Source organism: Cavia porcellus, unplaced genomic scaffold, assembly GCF_034190915.1.
Source record: "Cavia porcellus strain 051 isolate PalLab524CR breed Dunkin Hartley unplaced genomic scaffold, mCavPor4.1 scaffold_1, whole genome shotgun sequence".
Taxonomy (NCBI): Eukaryota; Metazoa; Chordata; class Mammalia; order Rodentia; family Caviidae; genus Cavia; species Cavia porcellus.
In genome coordinates this window covers 96,154,720-96,176,728 of record NW_026947484.1, presented here as the reverse complement: position 1 = coordinate 96,176,728, position 22,009 = coordinate 96,154,720, and the positions used below count along the sequence as shown (strand labels likewise).

The 22,009-nt window shown below is 35.3% G+C and overlaps 1 protein-coding gene and 1 pseudogene across 1 annotated transcript in view; one reads left to right on the top strand and one right to left on the bottom strand.

Annotated features, from left to right (window-relative positions):
* Positions 1 to 7,849, bottom strand: part of LOC134475741 (uncharacterized) — a 29,483-nt gene extending 21,634 nt beyond the window's left edge. Inside the window, exon 1 of the mRNA XM_063247343.1 lies at positions 7,670 to 7,849. Within this exon, the coding sequence (XP_063103413.1) occupies positions 7,670 to 7,849 (180 nt within the window). The remainder of the gene's footprint in view (positions 1 to 7,669) is intronic.
* Positions 7,850 to 13,000: 5,151 nt separating this feature from the next.
* Positions 13,001 to 13,530, top strand: LOC100734768 (interferon alpha-17-like; annotated as a pseudogene).
* The last annotated feature ends 8,479 nt before the right edge of the window (positions 13,531 to 22,009 follow it).

Sequence of the window (22,009 nt, the reverse complement as noted above, 5' to 3'; positions counted from 1 at the left end):
AAATAAAAATCGATGTAGAAATCGATTCTAGAAATAATGTTAGAACTTCTGATGTTTTCTTGTGAAATTCTTGAAGATAATCTGCAGTTTCTAAAGTCCTATATGTTTGTAACAAAGATTATTCAATAGGATATTTTAAAAAGATTTTTCAGTGAAATTACTAGATTAAAAATCTACCAGTAATTAGAATACAGCACAAATTTATCTTTCTTTTACATTAGAGCTTAATGCATGAATTCTAGATCAGATCATTCGTTTAACTTACCCTCACGGGGTGATCCAGGATTTAAAGGATGTCTACATTTTGGCCTTGACATCTTCCACATATGACTGCAAATGTGTCTATAGTGCTTCCCTTGCAAAGTGAAAAGCTATAGTGAAACACAAGGGTGTGTTTTCATGGCCCTACACTCTCAGCAAAAAATCACTTCCTTCCAAAATCAATCCAGATGTATACTCATATACTTAGGATGCAAATAATATTAGAAAGGAATTGCATCTGGGTGACTAGTGGGAAGAAATGACAAGTTCTTTCAATGAAACCATCCTTCATTGTACAACACGTACATTAATGCTGTTTTTTACAGGAACAATAACCAATTTTAATTTAGCACTCATTTTATGAAAATAAGTCTGTACCAAAGTCTAATTCTGCAATTTTACATATAGGACATGTTTCATTGTTTCGAGTTCCCAGCCTCTTATTTACCAGTTTGGAGGAAAGATCTTGGACCACATTATGAAATTAAAGTTCTGTCCTGAATACTTGAGGAAATAAGGAATGCATGGTCCTGTGACTTCTTGCAGGTTCTTGAAGAGCTCTGTCACAACTGAAGAGAATGAGTCTTTCATTACTACCAAATTCATTGTTTCTCACTAGTATTCTAATTAAAACAAATAGAAACTTGATTAAAATATTCTCCAACAAAGTATTTGCTCTTTTGTGTAATCAATACAATATTGTAATAAAATTATTTGAACAACTTTGATGAGTATAAAAAGTATCTTGACATCTATTTCCTCTCCATTCATGTTTTTTGTGTGTAATTGTATTATTTCTCTAGAATTAACAATTAGATTTCCTCTCATAAATATTGACTGGTAGGATCCTATCCCTCTGGGATTTTCAAAGCAGTCTAGCTACAAGTTGTCCTTAGATAATTATTGAGGCTCCTTCCAATATAAAAAAGTAAACTAAGGGCTGTGACCATACTCAATGTAAAGGGCCGAGTTGCAATCCACAGTACAAGAAAAAGGAAAAAGTACATATAGCATAGCTCCTGAAATGTTAGAGATTGAACAAAAGTACATCCATTTGATAAGATAATTTCTATGCTTAGAGATATCACACAAATTCCTGGATATGAAGTCTAAAAAAGAAATGGGTCAATTATTAAAGAGTATACCTCTGAGTTAGAGAAGTATAAACAAGTGAATAAAGCAATGAATAAAGCAGAGTGGGAACATTTTTTTTTGCAAAAAACATGAATCAGAGGCTCAAAATACATTTATATTTCAACCTGATGTAAGGCTGTAATTTTGAATGCCAAATTTCAGAAATCAAACAGAAATGAAGCACTTAAGCCTATATGAATTAAAATACAAAAAAGTACCAAATGATTATTCAACTTTTTTGTGTATGAGGAATTTCAAAACCTTCAACAGATAATTTTGCTGTAATTACATCAGTCAAGATTCATTTTAAAAAACAAAAGTCAAAGCCACATTAGCTTCATTTCTATGCTTTTTTTTGCAAACATTATCTCCAACTGCAAAAATACTCTTTATTTCAATTCCTGTTCTCCAGTTCAGTGGTAACATTGCCCAAAATTTAGGACCAAATCCTCAACGGAACTTAGTATAATTATAACAGAAGCCAAGGCTATTTCCCTATGAATAAGAAGTACCAAGTAGCTGACTAGGTGGGAAACCACAGTGTTTCTCATCTAAATTATCTTGGAACATGCTAGATTCTTCATTCCTCCAGATCTTTTCTAATTTTTCACCACAATCCATTCAGGGAGATTTGGACATAGGAACTCTGGGTCACAGCTCCTTGACTTCATTTTATTTAGGTCCTTTATTTCACTTTGCTTCAGTTCATGTCTTAAGACTCATAGCTAGGGTCATAAAGTGTCTTTTCCAAATATATTCAAGTTAATGAACATACATTCTAAAGAAGACAAAGACAAGAAAATAAACTATGTCTATAAAATGCACAAGGTTATTGACTAAGTATCATGTCTGATTTAATCAAATAGCATTTTTCAGTCAAGGACAGTGAGGAGATCTGAAGAGAAAGAAGCTGCTATTTCACAAGCAAACTGAAAGTGTATTTATAATTTATTTCTGTTAAACTTACTGGAACATACAGATCAGTCCAGAGGCAGGTCTGGTTCTTATGGTCAGAAATATCCCCCAGACAGCAGGTAAATGCTTAAGACTGAGAGTGGTATTTTCTCTCATGGTGGAGTCAACAGTGACTGCATAGCTCCTGGGCTCCCTGTGCTTTCATAGTTCCTGTTGTAAATGGGAATAAGAGTGGAACCGTTCAATGGGTGCTTTAGTCACTGATGTCTCCATTTGCTTAATGGACTCAGGACAGGATAGGGTTTCACTAGTTACAAAGTGCTAGGTTATTGTTCACAGAAAGAAGTGAGAATTGATTGGGTAAATGCTAAGATTTGTGTCTGACTTACAATAAGCAAGAGGGAATAATCATTGATCTTTGAGCCAGAAACCTTGCTGTCTTTATCTACATTGCTTTAAACATCTTCCTGTGCTTTGGTCTATCTACAACTTGTTCTCCATCTTCCTGGGCACAAGGGACCAGACTATCTTTGTTCTAATTTCCCTAGCAGGATATTTCTTTCATACTTTCATTATTTTTTTCACATTGGCACACAATTTTGTTGTCTGTTTGTCTACAGTCAGTGCAATGTAAAAATAAACAACATTTGCTTAGTATGAAAAAGAAAATGTGAGCGAATATCTGTTGTATTGCATGATACACAGGATAATACTACAGCCCATTTCCTTTGTATATGTGCTTCTTCAGTTATTTGAATCCTAATGCAAGTTTTTAAAAGGTCAGCCTGATATAAATGAATATGAAAAACATGTTTCAAACATGTATTCACTTTCGAGATGACATAATTCTCTCATACATCAAAATTGATTAGTGGAATTATGAGCAACCTGACATATTACAATGGACTGAAGCCCTCTAAACATGACTCTAAGTTAAAATTATTACTTAGAACTTATTTTGCCTACCTTTCTATAGAACATGAAAGACAGAGACAACAATTCATGAAAAATGCCCAAAATACACAAGAGATACCTGCTGCAATCCTGGGGACCATCATGAGTGTGATTGGAAGATTTTTTTTTACCTCCCTATTTTACACCTGGTTTGTGCTCCTTAAGTATTGAGAGCCACTGATTATGTTGTTTTGATCCTCGGTGCATTTTAGATTTGATCCTCAGTGCTTCTAAATATGTCCTAGGTTATGGGAAGCAAACTGAAAGTGTATTTATTATTTATTTCTGTTAAACTTGATGAACACATCAAGAATTATGTTCAGTTTAGAGAAGAAACAGTTTTTACTAAGCCTAAATAAGTCTAGTAGTTAAACTAATTGAAGAGTATTATGTCATATTAAACAAAATGAAAATATTTTGTACTACCATTGAAAGTTAAAAATGGTATACTTAAGTATTTTAGTGTTTCTGAAAGACATTTAAAAATTTCACTATACTAAAGTAAGTTTTATAAACTGAAAAATTTGAACATAATGTGACTCATTCAAATTTATATAAATATATACATGAACCAAAATCACTAAATTGTAAGTATATATACATTAATATATGTAGAAAATCATAGAATATAAATTATAGCAAACAAAAGTAAATTATTTTTGAAGTTAATTACGAATAGATACATATCATTTTACTTATTATAATCATTTTTTGGTCTTTTTGAGAAAGGAACTTACTATGCAATTCAGGTTGGCCTTGAGCTCACTTTATAGCCCAGGCTGGTTTCAAACTTGCAATGATTCTCCTGCCTATAATCCCAAATGCTGGGATTATAGACCTGTGCCACTATGCCTGGCTGTTTTTTTTTTTTTTTTACTGTTTTCATTTTTATTGGCATGTATGCAGTACATAATGTTTACAAGCTTGTGCAAAGTTGACACATGAACATCACACATCTTAAATTCTTTTTAATCCCTTTTCCATTCTCACCTTTCCCAACCTCTTGATCCTATTACCTTTGAAAAAGATCTATCTTTCATGTTCCTGCTATGCATCTTTTATTTCCTTATTATATAAATAATTTGGATTTCTCATGTAAGGGAAACTATAGAAGATTTAGCTTATTAGTCTGATTTATTTCAGTTAACTTAAAGGTCTCAAGTTCATCCACTTCCTCACAAATGAATAAGGTCTATTTTTCTTCATGGCAGAATAGTACTCTGTTACACATGAATACCACTCTGGCTTATGCACATGACCAATAAACATATAGAGTACTATGAGATTAAGGTACTATGAATTGTGCTATTGTAGCTTTTAAATGTAATTTTTAGCTTAAATTTTTCTTTAATCATGCTTAAAACTGTTATTAAATAAAATCACAGTCTGTAGATATAAAACAAAAAGAAATCACACAAATTTCTGGAGAGGTATTCTGAAAATGAAATTGGCCCGTTATTAAAGCTACAACTCTAGTAGCCATGAATGAAGAATGAGGAATTTTCAAGGAACCCATTGGACCAGGGCCTCAAAATCCATTGGTGTTTCAATGTGAACTGGTATTCTACATATTCTATGTCAAATATTGAAAACCAATAGAAATGGAGCCTACAATCCTATAAAATAGATGTAAGTAAAGCAATGAAAAGAGTGTTTGCAATTTTGTAGCCTGTAAGGAGAATTCATGGCTTTGAAGGATGATGCTGAAGTTATCCATCTCATAAAGAACTATGTACAAGAGTTGAACACATAAAAACTACATTTACATGTTCATTTTAGGAAAATCATTTTGTACCACAGTAAAAATATTCTTTTACTCTTAATATCTCTTGTTTTGTCTCTGTCATACTATTTCCAACTTGGAACCAAAGGCTAAAAGTAAATCAGTCTAATCAAGACAGCACTGAAACCTAGCAGTCTACAAATAAGGAGCACTGAGCAGCTGACCAGGCAGCTTCCCAGAACATATTTCATCTGAGCCACCAAACTGTAATGTGCTGGACTCGCATTATTCTCCACCAAATGCTTCCACCACTCATCCATTCAGTGATGTTTGCAGATGTGAGCTCTGACCCTCAGGTCTTTGATTTCATTCATACTTAGTTCATATCTTAAGACACGAAACCTGGGGGTACAACAAAACTAAATATGGAGCCATATCCATCTAGTAGACTAGGTTAGAGATTAAATATATGTCTGAATTAAGCAAAAAAAGTTTTCAGTGAAGGAGAGCCATGAGAATTGAAGAGAAACAACCTGGCATTCTACAGGCAGGAGGCTACTTACTAGAAAACACGGATCAGGCGAGAGGCAGCTTTCCTTTTCATGGTCAAAAATATCCACAGAGAACAGATAAGAGCTGAGAAGTCACAGTGGTATTATGTCTCTCAGAAATGATGGAGTCGACAGTGTCTACACAGTACATGACTTTTTTGTGCTTTCATGGTTCCTGTTAATTGAGAATAAGAGTAGAATCTCTTGTTGTCTTCTCTCTTTACTAATGTTTCTGCTGGCTTAAAAAGTCTGTACACAAAGCAAGTTTTTCACAGATATCAAAGTGAGAATAGTATCCAGTAAGTTCCATGATGATTGATTTTCTAAATATTAAGAGCAGTGTCTGACTTGCAAGAGATACTAACAAAATTTAATGATTTATTCCTTCTACTAATATTAACTATTTAGTTGAAATGAACTAAGTGAATGTAAGTGTCCTCTGAAATAATTACTTTATTTGCTTCTTTCTTGGCATTACAGTAGGAATATTTTTTTTTGGTCTTTTTTCGTTTCATTTTTATCGGTACCAGGGATCAAACTCATGACTGCCTGCTTTGCAAGGCAGGTGCTTATGCCGCTGAGCTAAATCCCCAGCCCCTACAATAGGAATATTAATGTTCTGATTTTAATTATCTTCTAGGTGAAACCTTGATGGAACTAATACTGCACAATATCCAGAGAGAATGCTGTGCTCTGAGAAGTTTCTATATCTGTGCATAAAATTGTGAGCTGGTTAATGTATCTTCCTTTCCTCTGTCAGATGACAGGATGCACCAAACATGAAGAACACTCTGGACCAAGCAATAATCACATATTTTTGAGCCAGGTGTCTGTGCTATCTGTGCTTTCACCAAAAACTTACTCTCTCTCTTTCTGGGCACAAGACTATAAGTTATATTTGTCACTCATTTCCTCAGCAGCATATTCCTTTCTTACTTGCATTATTTTCACCTTTGCACACACTTTTGTTTTCTATTCATCCATAGTCATTGTGACACAAAAAGAAACAAGTTTTGCTTTCTATGAAAAAGGAAATGTGAATCAATATCTGTTTTATTGTATGATACACAGGATAACTGTTCAGCCCAATTGATTTTATGCATTACATAATTCAGTTATTTCAATCCTAATGCAAGTTTTGAAAAGACTAATCTGATCCGAATCAATGACAGATAGTTACAACCATATATTGTCTTTGGGAATGATATAGTTCCCATGTGTAGAAAAGTTAATTAATGAGAAGATGAATGATCTGAGGTATTACAATGATCTATAGCCCTACAAACACAACTCTAAATTAATATTTTCTCTTAAAATTTACTTTGAGTATCCTTGTACATAATGTGAAAGACATACCAACTGATTCATGAAGTATATACAAAGTGCATGAAACATACATGCTACTATCAGCAGATAATTGATATTGGCAGATATATTTTCCACTGTGTGTACCTCATCTCCCTTCCCAAATCTTTTGGGAAGCCACTGGTTATCTTGCATGTCTATCTTATATTTCATTGTCAGCGCTTCCAAATCCACTAGAAGTTGTTGAAATCAAACACAAGTTGTATTTAGTGTTTAATTCTATTAATCTTATAGAACACAACAGTGATTATGTTCAGTGCTAAATAAAAAAGTTTTTACTTTGTCTAAATTATTGTGTAGCAGCTAATGAAGTTGAACATTGTTAATGTGAAAGAAAATTAAAACATTTTACTCTAAACACACAAGTTGAAAAGAATTTATATGTTTTAGCAGTTTTAAATGTTGTTTAAAGATTGCCTTGCAGGCCAGTATAGGAAGATGGAAGCTTGACAGGTATCAGGGTGGAGAACCTCTCTGAGAAAAACAACTCAGATGCTAGAATTTAACACCATGGAGAAGACCAGATGAAAGGAGAGGGATTTTCATGACCCAGGAAGAAACTGAGGAAAAAGGAAAAGAAAAAGAAAGGAAGAAAAACGTGGATGAAAGGCTGGAACCAGACCTCATTGGGGCTGGGCCTATGCTGTGCTGGGTGCATCTTATAGTTGGATGATTCACAGTTGCACTGAAATCACAGCCACTGAAATTGGGAGTTGGTGAGTCAAGGGCCCTTGGCAGGAGGATGCAGCACAATAGAGAGTGGAACCAATGCAGTGAGCTGCATTAATCTGCAGTGAGTGCTAGGAATTGGGTCCCGTGGTGGGGGTGACCAGCTGGATGACATATTGGAGTTGGGCAGGATGCGCCTCAACCCAGAACCGCAGTGGCAACAGTCAGCCACCCCCGGCCCAAAGAAGACTGGTGAGATCTGCTTGGGCTGGGTCATGCCCTTGATTGGGACCCAATAGTCAGGGGTGAAACTGTCCTGAACCTGTAATGTCTACACTCCACAGACTAAGGTGCTGAAGACACTCACCGGTTGACTGGCTCAGAGGAGAAGGGCCAGCCCATATCATCCCTGCGTGCACCTCAGATCAACAGTAAACTGAAGAGGGCAGCAAGCCCCTAGCTAGCACGCTTCAGAAAAACTGTAAGCAATAAGGAAAGGGCCTGAAACCCCCACCATACACCTGTCTGAAAGAAACCAGAAACATTACAAGAGGAAAAAAAAAAAACAGCCTCCAACCACTGATCCAGGGAAAGTAAGTCAAGGAGAGGTAAACAAAGAAGAGATCCAGGACAGCAATTATGCAATATCAGCCACAGCATTAGTGGACATAAAGAAATACCTTCGTGACCTCATAGATGAACTTAAAACTGAAGTTCTAATTCAAATGAGGCATGATATAAAAAGATTAATAAAAGAAATGCTAAGGTCCTCTCAAGAAGACACAGATGGAAGAATGGATGAACTGAGAAAAAGAAGAGAAACCTTTGATAAAGAATATAAACAAAATCTAGAATACATAAAACAGATCTAAAGAGATTACCAGGAAATTAAAAACTCCACTGAAAGCTGGCAAAATTCCTTGACAGAAACTAAAGTTAGACTTTCAAGACTTGAAGATAGACTTGCAATGTGTGATAGTGAAAGAAAAGATCTCTTAAAAATAGCAAGGAACCAGGAAGTAACAATACAAAGGCTAGAAGATGACAAGAGGACCTATAACTTAAGAATAAAATATGTGAGTGAAGAAGCAGGAGTAAACACAAATGAATTACAAAAGCTATTCACAGAAATAATTAAGGAAAACTTCCCAAGCATAGGAAAAGGAAATGATACCCAGATAAATGAGGCATACAGAACTCTAGCCAACTGCAACCAAAGCAGAGCTACACCCAGACATATAATAATCAAGATCCCAGAAATTAGTCACAAGAACAGAATATTAAAAGCAGTCAGAGAAAAGTAGCAGATCACCTATAAAGGAAAACCCATCAGAATCATGGCAGACTTCTTAACACAAACTATCAAATCAAGAAGAGCTTGGAGCGAAGTAGTCCAAGCCCTGAAAGAAAATAACCTCCAACCCAGATTGATGTACCCCGTAAAACTCTCTCTCAAAATTAATGGGGAAACAAGATGTTTCCATGACAAAGAGGAACTGTGGGAGTTTGTGACCACCAATCCAACCCTACAAAAAATATTGAAGGACATTCTAGAGAAAGAGAAAACAAATACCAGGATTCCAGCAACAGTGGTAGAGAGGCCTCAATGACCATGGCAGACAGTGGACTGAAGGAGAAAAGTAGACAATCAATAGCAGAAAAATAGCATAGCAGAGATGAGGCAGAGAAGGTTAGCTATACTTTCTAATATAGATGGTCTTGATACACTAACAAAAAGAAACACAGGCAGAGTAGATCAGGAGTTAGGGTCCATTGAGATGCTCTGAATAGGAAATATACTCAACCTGGAAGAGGTTTAATAAACCAAAAGTCAAAGATGAGAAAACGATGCTCTATGTGACAGGGAACCAGAGAGAAATAGAGACAGCTCGTCCAGCAGCTGCAGATAGGTTGGAAAGTCATGACATTTTTGTGCAGTGGAGAACTACTCAGTTATAAGGAAGGTAAACCTTGAGGTTTTAGTAGGTAAAGGAATACAGCTCAAGATCAAGCTCAGGGGTTGCCTCCCTAATCTAAAAAATAAAGGAGTTAGTGCCACCCAAAATGTACAAAGCATTCTGAGAGGGAAAGGGGAGGAATTGTTTAAAAAAGGAAGGCAGAGGACATCGTTAATAGTGTATCAGGATTTAAAAGCCACATTACTCTTATCGCTCTGTTTAGTTTGATTTTATTCTGTTCCAGTCTGTCTACTCATACTAGATTTGAGGGTACAGACAGCTATCCCCAAAATAGCAGGATATACTATGGTAACTATCCTTAATTTCTTATAAACTTGAACTGAAGCCCTGTACTACTTACATTGTCTTATTACGACTGATCTTATTTTAATCTGGTTTGTTACATTGCTGTTTTGCTTGACTGACTTTATTTGAATTTGGTATGCTTGATAGTATTAAGTCTAAGAGTAGAGGCAACTACTCTGAAGATGACAAGATGCAATAAGATACCCATTCCAGTTTGATTATTAACTGCTTTTAAAGTCCTACAATGTCTCCAATGTTGTGTTTTTATTAATATTGCTATGTTCAATTATATTATGCCTGATTATATAGAAAATTCTATTGAAAATAACAAGAGACAGCATAGTAACTACTGTAGATCACCTAGTATTGTGGTTTTATATGTCTTTTTCATTTCATGTTTTTCTAGGAATTTGTTGTCTTGTTTTGATCTGTTTTTCCCTATAATAGAAAGGATAGGTATACATGTAGAGATTCACACATGTGTAGAATTTCTAAACAGTTTATGAGAATAGATTATATAATGCATGATGTAATGAACAGATACTCTGAAGAAGAAGAAACCCTCAGATACCCAGTGCTAATTCTGTAGCATTATAATATAAAATCGAGCAATACAATTATTCTGTGTTCAGAGTGATATTAGTCTATTTTCTTTTTTTAAATTCAACATATGTAAAGATATGGAGAGCTATTTAAGAGCATGAGAGACATTATGGCAGCCATGGTTGATTCCTCTATTGTCTGGTCTTGAAGACCTAAAATATTTTCATCATCCTGTTCTGATCAGTTTAGTACTACATTGTTCAGTATGTTTTCACTGTGTGTGAACATATGGACAACTATTTGGAAGCAAACAAGAGACAATATTATAGACAGTGGAGATCTCTGGTGGTCTTGTTTTGAAATCTGTGTTTCTTAAATTGTTTTCTGTTTTGTTCTGTTTAATTTTACCCTCCTTAAAATTAAAAAAAATTTTTTTAAAAAAAGATTGTCTTGCACCAGTATATATGTTTATAAATTTATAAACTATAAAATTATAAAATGTGAATCACCATGCATTCAACTAAAACCGAAATGGATCAAACACCTAAATATTAAATCTGAAACACTAAACCTGGTGGAAGAAAGAATAGGCGGCACTTGTGAGGTCATTGCTATAGACCAAGATTTCATGAACAAAAACCTAATCACACAGGCAATGAGAAAAAAGTAAGTGGGATATCATTCTATTAAAAGGCCTTTGCATATCAAAACAAATCACCAACAGAATGAAAAGATAATACACAGAGTGGGGAAAACTTTCAGCTAGTTCTTCTTCAAAGGACTTATATCTGGAACATATAAAGAACTGAAAAAAATAACAGACACTTCCCCAAATTTAAAGATCCATTTAAAAATGTGTACCTTTGAGGAATACACACTTTTCAGATGAAAAAAATACAAGTGAAAAATAAATATAACAAAAAAGGTTGAAAATCACTGATTATTACAGACACACAAATTAAAAGAAAGCTGACATTTCATCTCACTCAAGAAAAAAATGACTAAAGAACTTAATGAGTACTGGAGGGGATGTGAGGAAAAAGGAACCACAGTCTACCACTGGTGAGAGTGTAGACTTGTACAACTACTATGGAAAGCAGTATGAAGACTCTTAAAAAAAACTAGGATTAGAGGTTCCATTTGAATCAGATATTTGTCTTTTGGATTTCTGTCTGGAAGAATTAAAACATCATACCACAGTGATATTTGCATACCCAAGTTGGCAGCAGCACAGTTTATATCTTAACCCTGGAAACAAGCCAATGTCCATCAACTTAATAAACAAGATGTGTTTTTTATGAAATGGAGTACTACTAAAGAAGCACAACTTTGAGCCATTTGGAGATAAATAGATGCAATTTGACACCATATTCTTAGGTGAAATAAACCATACTCACAAGTGTAATAACCATATTGTCTCCCACCATTGATAAATTGAAAAAGCAAACAAGGATCAAAATAAAAAGCAGATACTGTGAAACAGAAAAAAATTGTTTAAAAGAAAAGTGCAACTGAAGTGGGTGAAGGCAGAAGTAAGAAAGGAAAAATCAATCATGAAAAGATAATATGAAAATTAAATTTATAAATAGACAAAGGAAGAGGGGTTGAAGAGAGGAGAAGGAATTGGGGAAAAAGAGTCAAAACATAACAAACACAGGTATAAGTACTATATCATTAATAAGATCATTACATTTTCTAAAATATACCAATAAATTTAATTTTTGAAAATGTAAGAAAAGAAGTTGCTGAGTGAATCCTTGACTTATAAAGATAATTTATTGACAAGTATAGCTTGTAACTCAAGTTGGTTATAAGTCAAGACTTCTTTTCCCATAAATAATGAAATAACTTTAATAGATTCCAAACCTAACAAAGCACCCCAAAGTTAATTTTGTCATCATAAAAAAGCTTATATAATACATGACTTATCAGAAACACCAATAATCTTCTTAGTGTATGCATCAAAAAGTGATAAAATGTGCCTACTATCACACTGTACACACCAATCAAGGTGACATCTACGGTTTTCAGGACGAGGAGATGGGATGGAAGGTAGTTATTCTTTAGCAGGAGATTTCTCTTCCATAAGAACACTAGGAACCTGGCTGTCTAGTGTCCTTCTCTATTTGGGAGAATCTACAGTCCACTAGGATCTCCTTTCTGGTTCACTAGAATTCAACTTTTTCAGAGCTAAAAACTGGTCTAAGGCTACCCTTTTTCTCCTTTAACATTGTTCTTTTTGATTGAGATTGTATATTACTGAAATAAATATGCATAAATATATTAAATATAGATGACAACATGTAGGCCATATCCATGCCAATGAATTTTAATTAGGCCTTAATTTAGGAAAACATCACCTATGTAGCTGTATATATTATGTGTACTTAAGGCAATGATGAAAACGAAGTGGATGAGAACTTCACTCAAAAGCCCAGTAGAGAAAGCAAAAAGGAACAGGAAAACAGAAGTAGAAAATAAAGGAAGGACATTCAGAAAATGAAGCTGGTGAGTTCCCTATTTAAGCCATCTGAACATACCAGGTCTTCAGAGAACCCACAGGCAAAGGTTCAGGATCACACACCTACCTCAGGCAGCCCAGCAGCATCATCAGGATCCCCATGGCCTGGCCATTGTCTGGATTGGTGGCCATGCTGCTGCTCAACATCATGGCATCACGCTCTCTGGCCTGTACCGTGCCTCAGACTCACAGCCAGGGGAACACCAGGGCCTTGATTCTCCTGGGACAAATGAGGAGAATCTCCAATTCTCCTGCCTGAAGCACAAACAGGACTTTGGCTTGGCCCAGCTGGAGTTTGATGCCAAGCAGGTCCAAAAGGCTCAGGCCCTCTCTGTCCTCCATGAGATGACCAGGCAGACCTTCAACCTCTTCACATCAGAGGACTCACCTGCTGCATGGAACCAGAGTCTCCTTAACACCTTCTGCACTGGCCTCCATCAACAGCTAAGTGACCTGCAGGCCTGCCTGACCCAGGAGACAGGGCTGGAAGAGCCTGCCCTGATGCCTGAGGACTCCAGACTGGCTGTGAGGAAATACTTCCACAGGATTGCTGTCTACCTGAAGGAGAAGAGCTATAGCCCTTGTGCCTGGGAGGTGGTCAGAGCAGAAATCATCAGATCCTTCTCTTAATCAGAAAAACTGGCAAGAAAGATGCAGGACCAAGCAACAAGTCCAGGTTTAACATGGAGATGGTTCTCATCAAGCATATCACACTTTCACAGTTTTGCCATTTGAAGACTCATTTAGGCTCTAATGGTACCATGCTCTATTTGTCTCATGTTTTCAGAAGTACTATGCAGCACTGTGTTCATCTCTCCATGGAGCTCTTCTTCCAGGTGAACTTTCAAAGATCAATGTGTCTATTTATTTGTCTATTTAAAATTTATTTAACTACTTTTAAGAATTTCATGTTTATTGTGCACTTAATATGGACAATTCTACATTGAGGTTTATATAATAAAATGTCTTCTCTACATTTAAACAGATTTGTGAATTTGCTTTTTTCACTGCTTTAAAAATACACAGTCTAAAAACAACAGGGTCTATGTGGAAGAGTCTTTCTAAAACACAAAATAGTAATGCACATACTATGGAAGGTCTCATTTTTAAAGTGAAAAAATGTTATAAAATTTCTTACCTTAATTGACTGAATAGAGAATTTTAATAGATCACGTCTGTTCCACTCCTTGCAGTTTGTGCATTCTGCAGTGTTTAGGTATATTTAAAACTTGGGTCCCTTCCTAAAGATGAGGACCCATAATGATCTGGGTGGGGTTTTGCACCCCTGTAATCCCAGGCTGAGTCAGGAGGACTGTTGTGAGTTCCAGGGCCCCTTGGGCTGCATAGTGAGTTCAAAGTTAGCCTGAATTACATTGTGTAACACTGTCTCAAAAAATGAAACAAATACACAAAAAATTAGAGTAAAAAAACCACATGTACATAAATAAAAGATTAGAATTCTTCACCATTAATGGAATAAAGAGGCATTCTATCTTAGCATGTGTTAGTTCATCATAATGACAGTGACAGTGAGGTCTTTAATAAGGCAAACAAAAAGAAATCAAAACCAAAAGCTCATTTCTTAGATGTGTATGGTAGTGCACACCTGTACTCCCATCACTTGTGAGGACTGCCTGGAGTTCAGGGTCATACAGGGATACATAGCAAGCTCAAAGGGAGTTTAGACGCCTTAGGTAGACTCTTATCTCAAAAAGGTATATTATGTTTTTAAAAGCTTATTTCTTTTCTTAGAAAGCTTCAAGAGAGCTCACCAAAGGGTCATTGTGAGCCCTATTTGCTATGATACCATATGAAGAGCACTTCCAGCTCTGAATACTCTGGGGTACAATCTCAATGTCCACACAGTCTTTGGTGCTGTGGATCCCACTGGGATGCCTGTGCGCGTGGCCTTGGTTCAGGTGGGCCGAGTTGATTCTGGACCAGTGCAAAGTTCCATGTGACTCTATGGTTTCTTTGTGTTAGTGTCAATGTGCAGCCCTGACAGTATCTTAGCAAAACCCTCATTTATTTAAGATGTGATATACATTGGCTAAACAAAAACATTGTTAAAAGATAACAGACATAGAGAAGAGAGTGCAAGTTAATATGTAAATCAACATTGTTCTTAGTATATGTTTGTAGTACATCATGAATACACTCATTATGGGAGGCTGGTACATGTATATGACACATCTTCATTTTATGTATATTTCTTACCCTACAAGTCACCTCCCTCAATTCATGGACTCATTCCTACTGACAAAAAAAAAAATCTGTATCTATTTCTTTTTTTTTTTTTTTTTTTGTCTTTTTCGGTACCAGGGATCGAACTCATGACTGCCTGCTTGCAAGGCAGGCGCTTATGCCACTGAGCTAAATCCCCAGCCCCAAATCTACATTATCTATTTCTTATTATCAATCTTTTATTTGTCTCTTTTCTTATACTTTGGTTTTGTCATAAAGCACAAATCACACAATATTTTAGTGTGTCTCTGATTTTCTTCAGTATTATGGATTTGAGGTGCATTCATTTTCTTGCAAGTAACTCACATTTATCCTTCTTTGTAACAGAGTACAGTTCTATTATGTATGAATACTACATTTTCTTTACCAATTATCTTTTGCAGAAAAATAAGTTATTTCCAAGATCTAGCTTTGTAAATTGTGCTTCCATAAACATGCATATGCATATTTCACTGATATATGATATATTTTAATTCCTTTGGGAAAATAGCTTTTAGGAAAAGAGATGGGTAAAATGAGATTTCTATTTGTAATTTTTTTTTTTTTGTACCAGGGATTGAACTCACAACCTCAGATTTGCCAAGCAGGCACTTATGCCACTGAACTAAACCCCCGGTCCTCTATCTCTAATTTTGATAGATCTCTACATGGATTTTCACAATGGTTATACTACTTTGTATTGCTATCAAAAATGCAGAAAGGAGGGATCTAGATTTAGCTCAGCAGCAAGGCACCTGCCTGTCAAGCCTAGGGTCATGAGCTCTACCCTCTGTATTAAAATGATAATAATCATAATTCAGAGTTCTTTTTCCTACACAGATTTATTAACACTTCTTATTGTTTAATTTCCTAAACATAGCCATTCTTTCTGAAGATTGAATCCCTGTGTTGTTTTAACTTTCATTTCAGAAAAGGCCACTGACCTTCAACTTTCTGATTTCTATTTATTGGCCATTTGGACTTCCTTTTTGGAGAGAGTCTAATCATATAGGTTTCCCATTTTTAGACTAGGTCTTCTATTTTGAAAGGTTTGGTTTTTTGAATTCTTATATCATTATGTTAATCTTCTGCCTGAGGTGTAGCTGGTAATTATTTTTTCCTAATGTGGAGGATGTTTCCATCTTCTGTTATTTATTTTCTTAGCTGAGCAAAAGTAAATTTGATGCAGTCACATTTCTTCCTTCTTGATGCTATTGCTTGTGCAATTATGTTTCTAAGCACAAAGTTTTTGTCTACATCTATGACTTTAAAATTTCACTTATTTTATCTTTCAGCAGGTTAAATGTTTCTGTTTTAACATTTAGATTTTTGATCAACTTTGATTTTAGTGTAACACTGTGAGAAATCTGGCTAACATCAATATTCTGCATGCAGACCATTTTCTCAGGATGATTCAGAAAGAAAGGCTATCTTTCTTCTAGCATAAGTACTTGCCCCTTGGTCAAAGATCAGATGGTGTAATACATCTGGGGTGGTTTCTCTATTTTTTTCCACTGCATCGTATGTCTATGACTACCTCATTTCCACACTATTTTTCAATCACTGTAGCTTTGTAACATAATTTGAAATCTGAGATTGCAAGGCTTTGTTCTTGTTGCCCAGATTGATTGTGCCCTTCTGAGTCTCTTTTAGTTCCATATGAACTTTAACATTCTTTTCTGTAGTTTCATGGATGTTATTGGTGGCATATTGATGGGATTGAATTAAATCCATATTTCAGTTATGGTAGTATAGCCATTTGACAACATTGGTTCTGCCTATGTTGGATCAGGGGATGTCTTTCAACTTTTTGATGTTCTTCAATCTACTTTGTAATAACCATATAGCTTTTATTGCATAAGATTTTTACTTCTCTGATTAGCATAACTCCTAAGAATTTAATTTTTCTTGATGCTATTGTGAATGGTGTTATTTTCCTTATTTCATTCTAGATGTGTTCATCTCTGGTATTTAAGAATGATATTGATTTTTGCACAGTGATCTTTATACCCTGTTACACTGCTGAATTTCATCAATTCTAGGAATCTTCAGATGGAGCTTTGTGGGACTTCTATGTAATAGATCATGCCTTCCTCATATAAGGATAATATGAATCCTTTCTTTCCTGTACATATTGCTTTTATTTCTCTCTTTTTCCTGAATGCGCTGGGCATTGTTTTGGGTACTATTTTGAAGAAGGTGACAGTAAATATCCTGTTCGTATTCCTGACTTTAATGAAACACCTATTAGCTTTTCCCTGTTTAATATGATGTTGCCTGGAGTTAACTCATAAGTGGCTTAATCAGCTTCAGCTAAGCTTGTTCTATAACTATTTTATTCAGCATTTTTTTAAAATTTTATTTAAGGAGAAAACAAAAAAAAAGCAGGGAAAGGGTACAAGTTATACAGATTTACAGAAAAAAAATGAACAGTAGGAAATCACTAGTTAATGGATTACATATTGTCATCTTAGAAATAATTGATCAAGTGAGTGTTTGATTTCCTCAAAAGTATTTGCACATTGACTTCTTGATATGTTCTTTTTTTCTGCTTTAACCAGTTTTAGCTTCAGGTTTCACTGTCTGAGAATAAAATTGTTAAACCTACTTGCTTTTGGAGTCATGCTGCATGGAATATTGCTTTCCACCTCTTTGTGTTTTAGTCTATGAATTTCTTTCTTAATGAAATGAGTCTCTTAAATGCAACCCACCATTGACTTGTGGTTTTTGATCCAATCCACTAATTGGAGTTTTCTAATTGAAGATGTAAGACAATCTTAATTGATAGTCATCACTGAAAGCTATTCAGTTATTACAGTGATGGCATACTGTGTCATGCACATCTTTATTTTCCTCTTTTTTTTGTTTAACTGCTTACCCTGTTTAATATATTCATTTCATTTGACTCTTTGGCTATGTTGGCTTCACTGTCTCTATGTGGGATATTCTGGAATAGTGTTTGGAGTGCTGGTTTGGTGTGCATGTATCTTATATGGTTTTTCTTGTCACAGGATGTCCTCATGTCTTCATCAATTTTGAAAGGTAAATCTGCAGGACATATTAGTATGAGTTTCAAGATGTGTTATTTTAAGGTTGAGGACATTTTGCTTTACTCTTTCCTGAAACTTAAAGTTTGTTTTCACCAATTTTTCATAATCCTAAAGGATTTACTTTAAAAATTCATTATTTTCCTTTTCTGATAGCTTGTACTATCTTTTTGTTGGGTAGGGCATTTGAATGATTCATCCTGAGAAGCTCATCTTTTTCATTATATTTATTTGACGTTGCATAAGACCCACTTATCAGTAATGTTGTATACTTTTCCCATACTTAAAAAGATTTTTGCTATGCTTTCTGTAAAAACATTTCTAAAATTTCAACTTCTAATTTCTAATTCTAATCCGTCTAATTCTAATCTGATGGTTAGTCTTCTTAACCATCATATAGTAGTGATGAGTTTGTTGTTGATATGAGTGTCTGGGACTTAACTGTGATCCTCAATCTCTGCAACGAGTGTATGGCAAAAGCATAAATGAGACAAGTACTCTGATTTGAGGGCACCAAGAATATCAAAACCCTTTAGCAGCATTATGGGTGATGAGACAAAGAGCTTCTCTGGGTGGTCCATATTTATCAGGTTTTCAAATAGAGGGGATACTGAGGAAAGCATGGAAACTGAGCAGGACCTTGACAGACACTCCAAAGACTACTCCAAGTAGTAAATTACTCCAACTTAGTAAAACTGTCTTATCTCCATGATGACATTTTATGGTGGGAATGAGACAGCAAGAGTGAGATGCCTGCAACTGCAGTCTCTACCTACTTAATTTGAGTTGGAGCCAAGTGTCATCAGCTGTGGCCTCATCTTGCCCTGTGAGGTGTCTCTGGCATTACAGGCAACTACAAGTCTCAGCCAGGACAAGAGATTCACACAACTTCACTAACTATGAATCCCATCTCCAGACAAGTGGCCTAGGTATAGAACAGACTCACAGGTAAACATAGAAGCCAATTAGTTAATTTTAAATCCTGCTCACAGCCACTTTGTACTGGTCTCCATCATATGAGGATCTCTTGGTTAGTTACTGTTTTTCAATGATTTGTTCTTGGCTTTATTTATTCAGTGTTATTCTTCATTTCAAAGTATTCAATTGAGTTGAGTTAGATTGTGTCATCTGGGTTTTAAGGAAAAAATTTCTACAGCCTATAATGAACATATACAGATTCTAAGTATACATTAATCATAAATATTAAAATTTGTTTTGAAAATTTCACCCTTTATCAATACTCCTTACATATTGTATTCTACTGCTATATATGGCTTGTCTGAGACATGGAGGATGGGAGAATGGATAGTGGACAGGACAAAGGAAAATAAGTACATTATTTGAAAGAAAAGGAGTTAAGACATGTCAGTAGGTTCAAATATGAAGCTGGACCCTGTTGGAATTGTGTTTATACCTCCAGTAATGGGCTAGCATTGATGGGATTTCAGAGAATATTTAGGCAGATGGAGGTATTCAGATGGATGGATCTATATTCAGAAATGGAGAGAGGTTGTCAGATTTTTGAACCTGTTCATATATTTCTAGGCAGTATTGTTTGTTTCCCGCATGACCAATTTTCTTCAGGATTATCCTTACATGTACTTGAATGGTACAACTTTGTTATACTAGCATTAGTTCTTGTTATCTAACCCAGGTATGCAAGTCCTGGTAACATAAATGCCATAACATAGATGCAGAGGAGGAGAGGAAGATATGTGAGACAATGGGAAAGAGAGGAAAACTGGTGATAAGGAACATAAAGAGTCAAAAACAAGAGAGGATAAAGACGTACAAGGAGCTAGGCAAAGGGGACAATTTTCAACTTGAACTATACTACTAACCAATACCAATAAAGAGCAATAACCAGGAAAATACCTCCCCCAGAAGGAACAAAAGAAACAACTAAGATGAAGTAAATCCAACTAAGAAACAAGAATGCAATAATTACAACAACCAAAATAAAAGAATTAAAAATGCAAACCTACATACAGACAATAGAGTCTTCATCTAGAGCTTCCTCTATGCTGAAGTCACCAGCTGATTGTGAGCAGTCAAGAGCTTTTCCCTTGTGGGTCAGATGATTGCCTGGCACAAAGCCATGAGGGCTCTAGAGCCCTGTGAACAAGTGTCCTGTTTGCAGCATGTCATCCAAATTATTCCCCTGCCAGGCTCTGTGGATCCTGTTAGCTTAATTGATTGGAGGTGAAGGCAGTAAATTACACAGATCGATATATGTTCCTTCCAAGACTATCATGGTTTATATCAGTGACCCCCTGCCTTTGCATTGTGCATTTGTTCACTGTCTGGACCTTGGATTGATGGTGTCAGTGCTACACTCACCTAGGTGTGGAGCCAGCAGCACACAATATAATGGCAGGAAGAAGGTGTATCTCTCTCTCTTGCCAGTTCCTGCCTTGCAGTTTGCAGCTGCCATGAACTGCAGCCCCACCATGCCACCCTATCTTGGAGCCAACTGAGTATGGACTGAAACCTCCAAAAACTGTAAGAAATAAACAACTTAGGAAAAACTCATCCCAAAATTCCAATAAAATTGAAAGGATCTCTGGATAGGCAAAACAATCTGTAAAAATAAGAACAAACACAGGGCAATTTATTCTTTTTAATTTCAAAACATACTACAAAACATAGTAATTAAAACACTGCACTACTTGCAAAATGTTACATACAGTAATATAACAGAATTCATTCTCCACATATAAGCTCCTGCATCCATGGTCATTTGACTTCAAGACGCATGTAATCTAAGACATAAAAGAAAATCTCTCAACAAACACAGCTGAGATATTTGAATATTCACATACAAATTAATGAAGCTGGACCAAAGCTCACATCTCACACACAAAAAATTCAAAGCTATAGTAAAACCTCAACCTGAGAAAAAAAATCTATAAATCATAGATCTCAGAAGCGTCTAGTATCCAAAACATTTAAAGACCATTTAGGATCTCAGAAGGGTCTAGTATCCAAAACTCAGTAACCAACAGAGAGGCATTTTTCCAAAAAAGATACACAAATGGACATAGGACAGCAAGCACTTGAAAATCTGACTGATATCTTTAGTTACTGGGGAAATGCAAATCAAAACCAGAAATAAATGCAACCTCTAAAACAATCTGGAGTCAAAAAAACTAAATTATTATTTAGTATTGAAAATATGGAGAAAATGAAACTTTCTCATATTTCTAATAAATAACTAACTTGCTGATGACTAAGGATACAAGTTTCAGACTCCTGGAAAAGATACCAAAACAACCAAAACATCAATTACAGACCACAATGGCAAGTTTTCTAATGGACATGCTATATTTCCAGAGGTATGGGCTCAGAGCAGGAAGTACAATCAGCAGACATTTGCATGTAACCGGCACTTCAGAAATAAGGGGAAAATGCAAAAGACTTTGATAGAATTCACAATTGGAAGAAGGGATAGATGTGTGACGATCCATTGGAAGAAACAGTTAAATCAAAGATTTGGCATAATTTACATTTTATAAAAATAAGCAATAAGTAAAAAATAATAGTTGGAATAAGATCAATTTTTTTCTTCCTTCAGAATTGTTAAAAAATGACAGAAAAATTCTCTAAACCTTGATTGTTCCTATTAGAATCCAAGGATGAAGACGCTATTTTTTGATACCTCCTTAAAGAAAAGGAAAGTAGATGGTCTGTGATGAATATCTTCATCTGTAAGACTTAAAATCAGTAATAGTATTACATATCAAATGATGGTAATGATTAATTGCTTTAATTTATACACTGTCCTCAGAATGGTTAGGGCTTTTTATGTTTTAGCCTTTAAGTTTGAATCAGGTTACAAT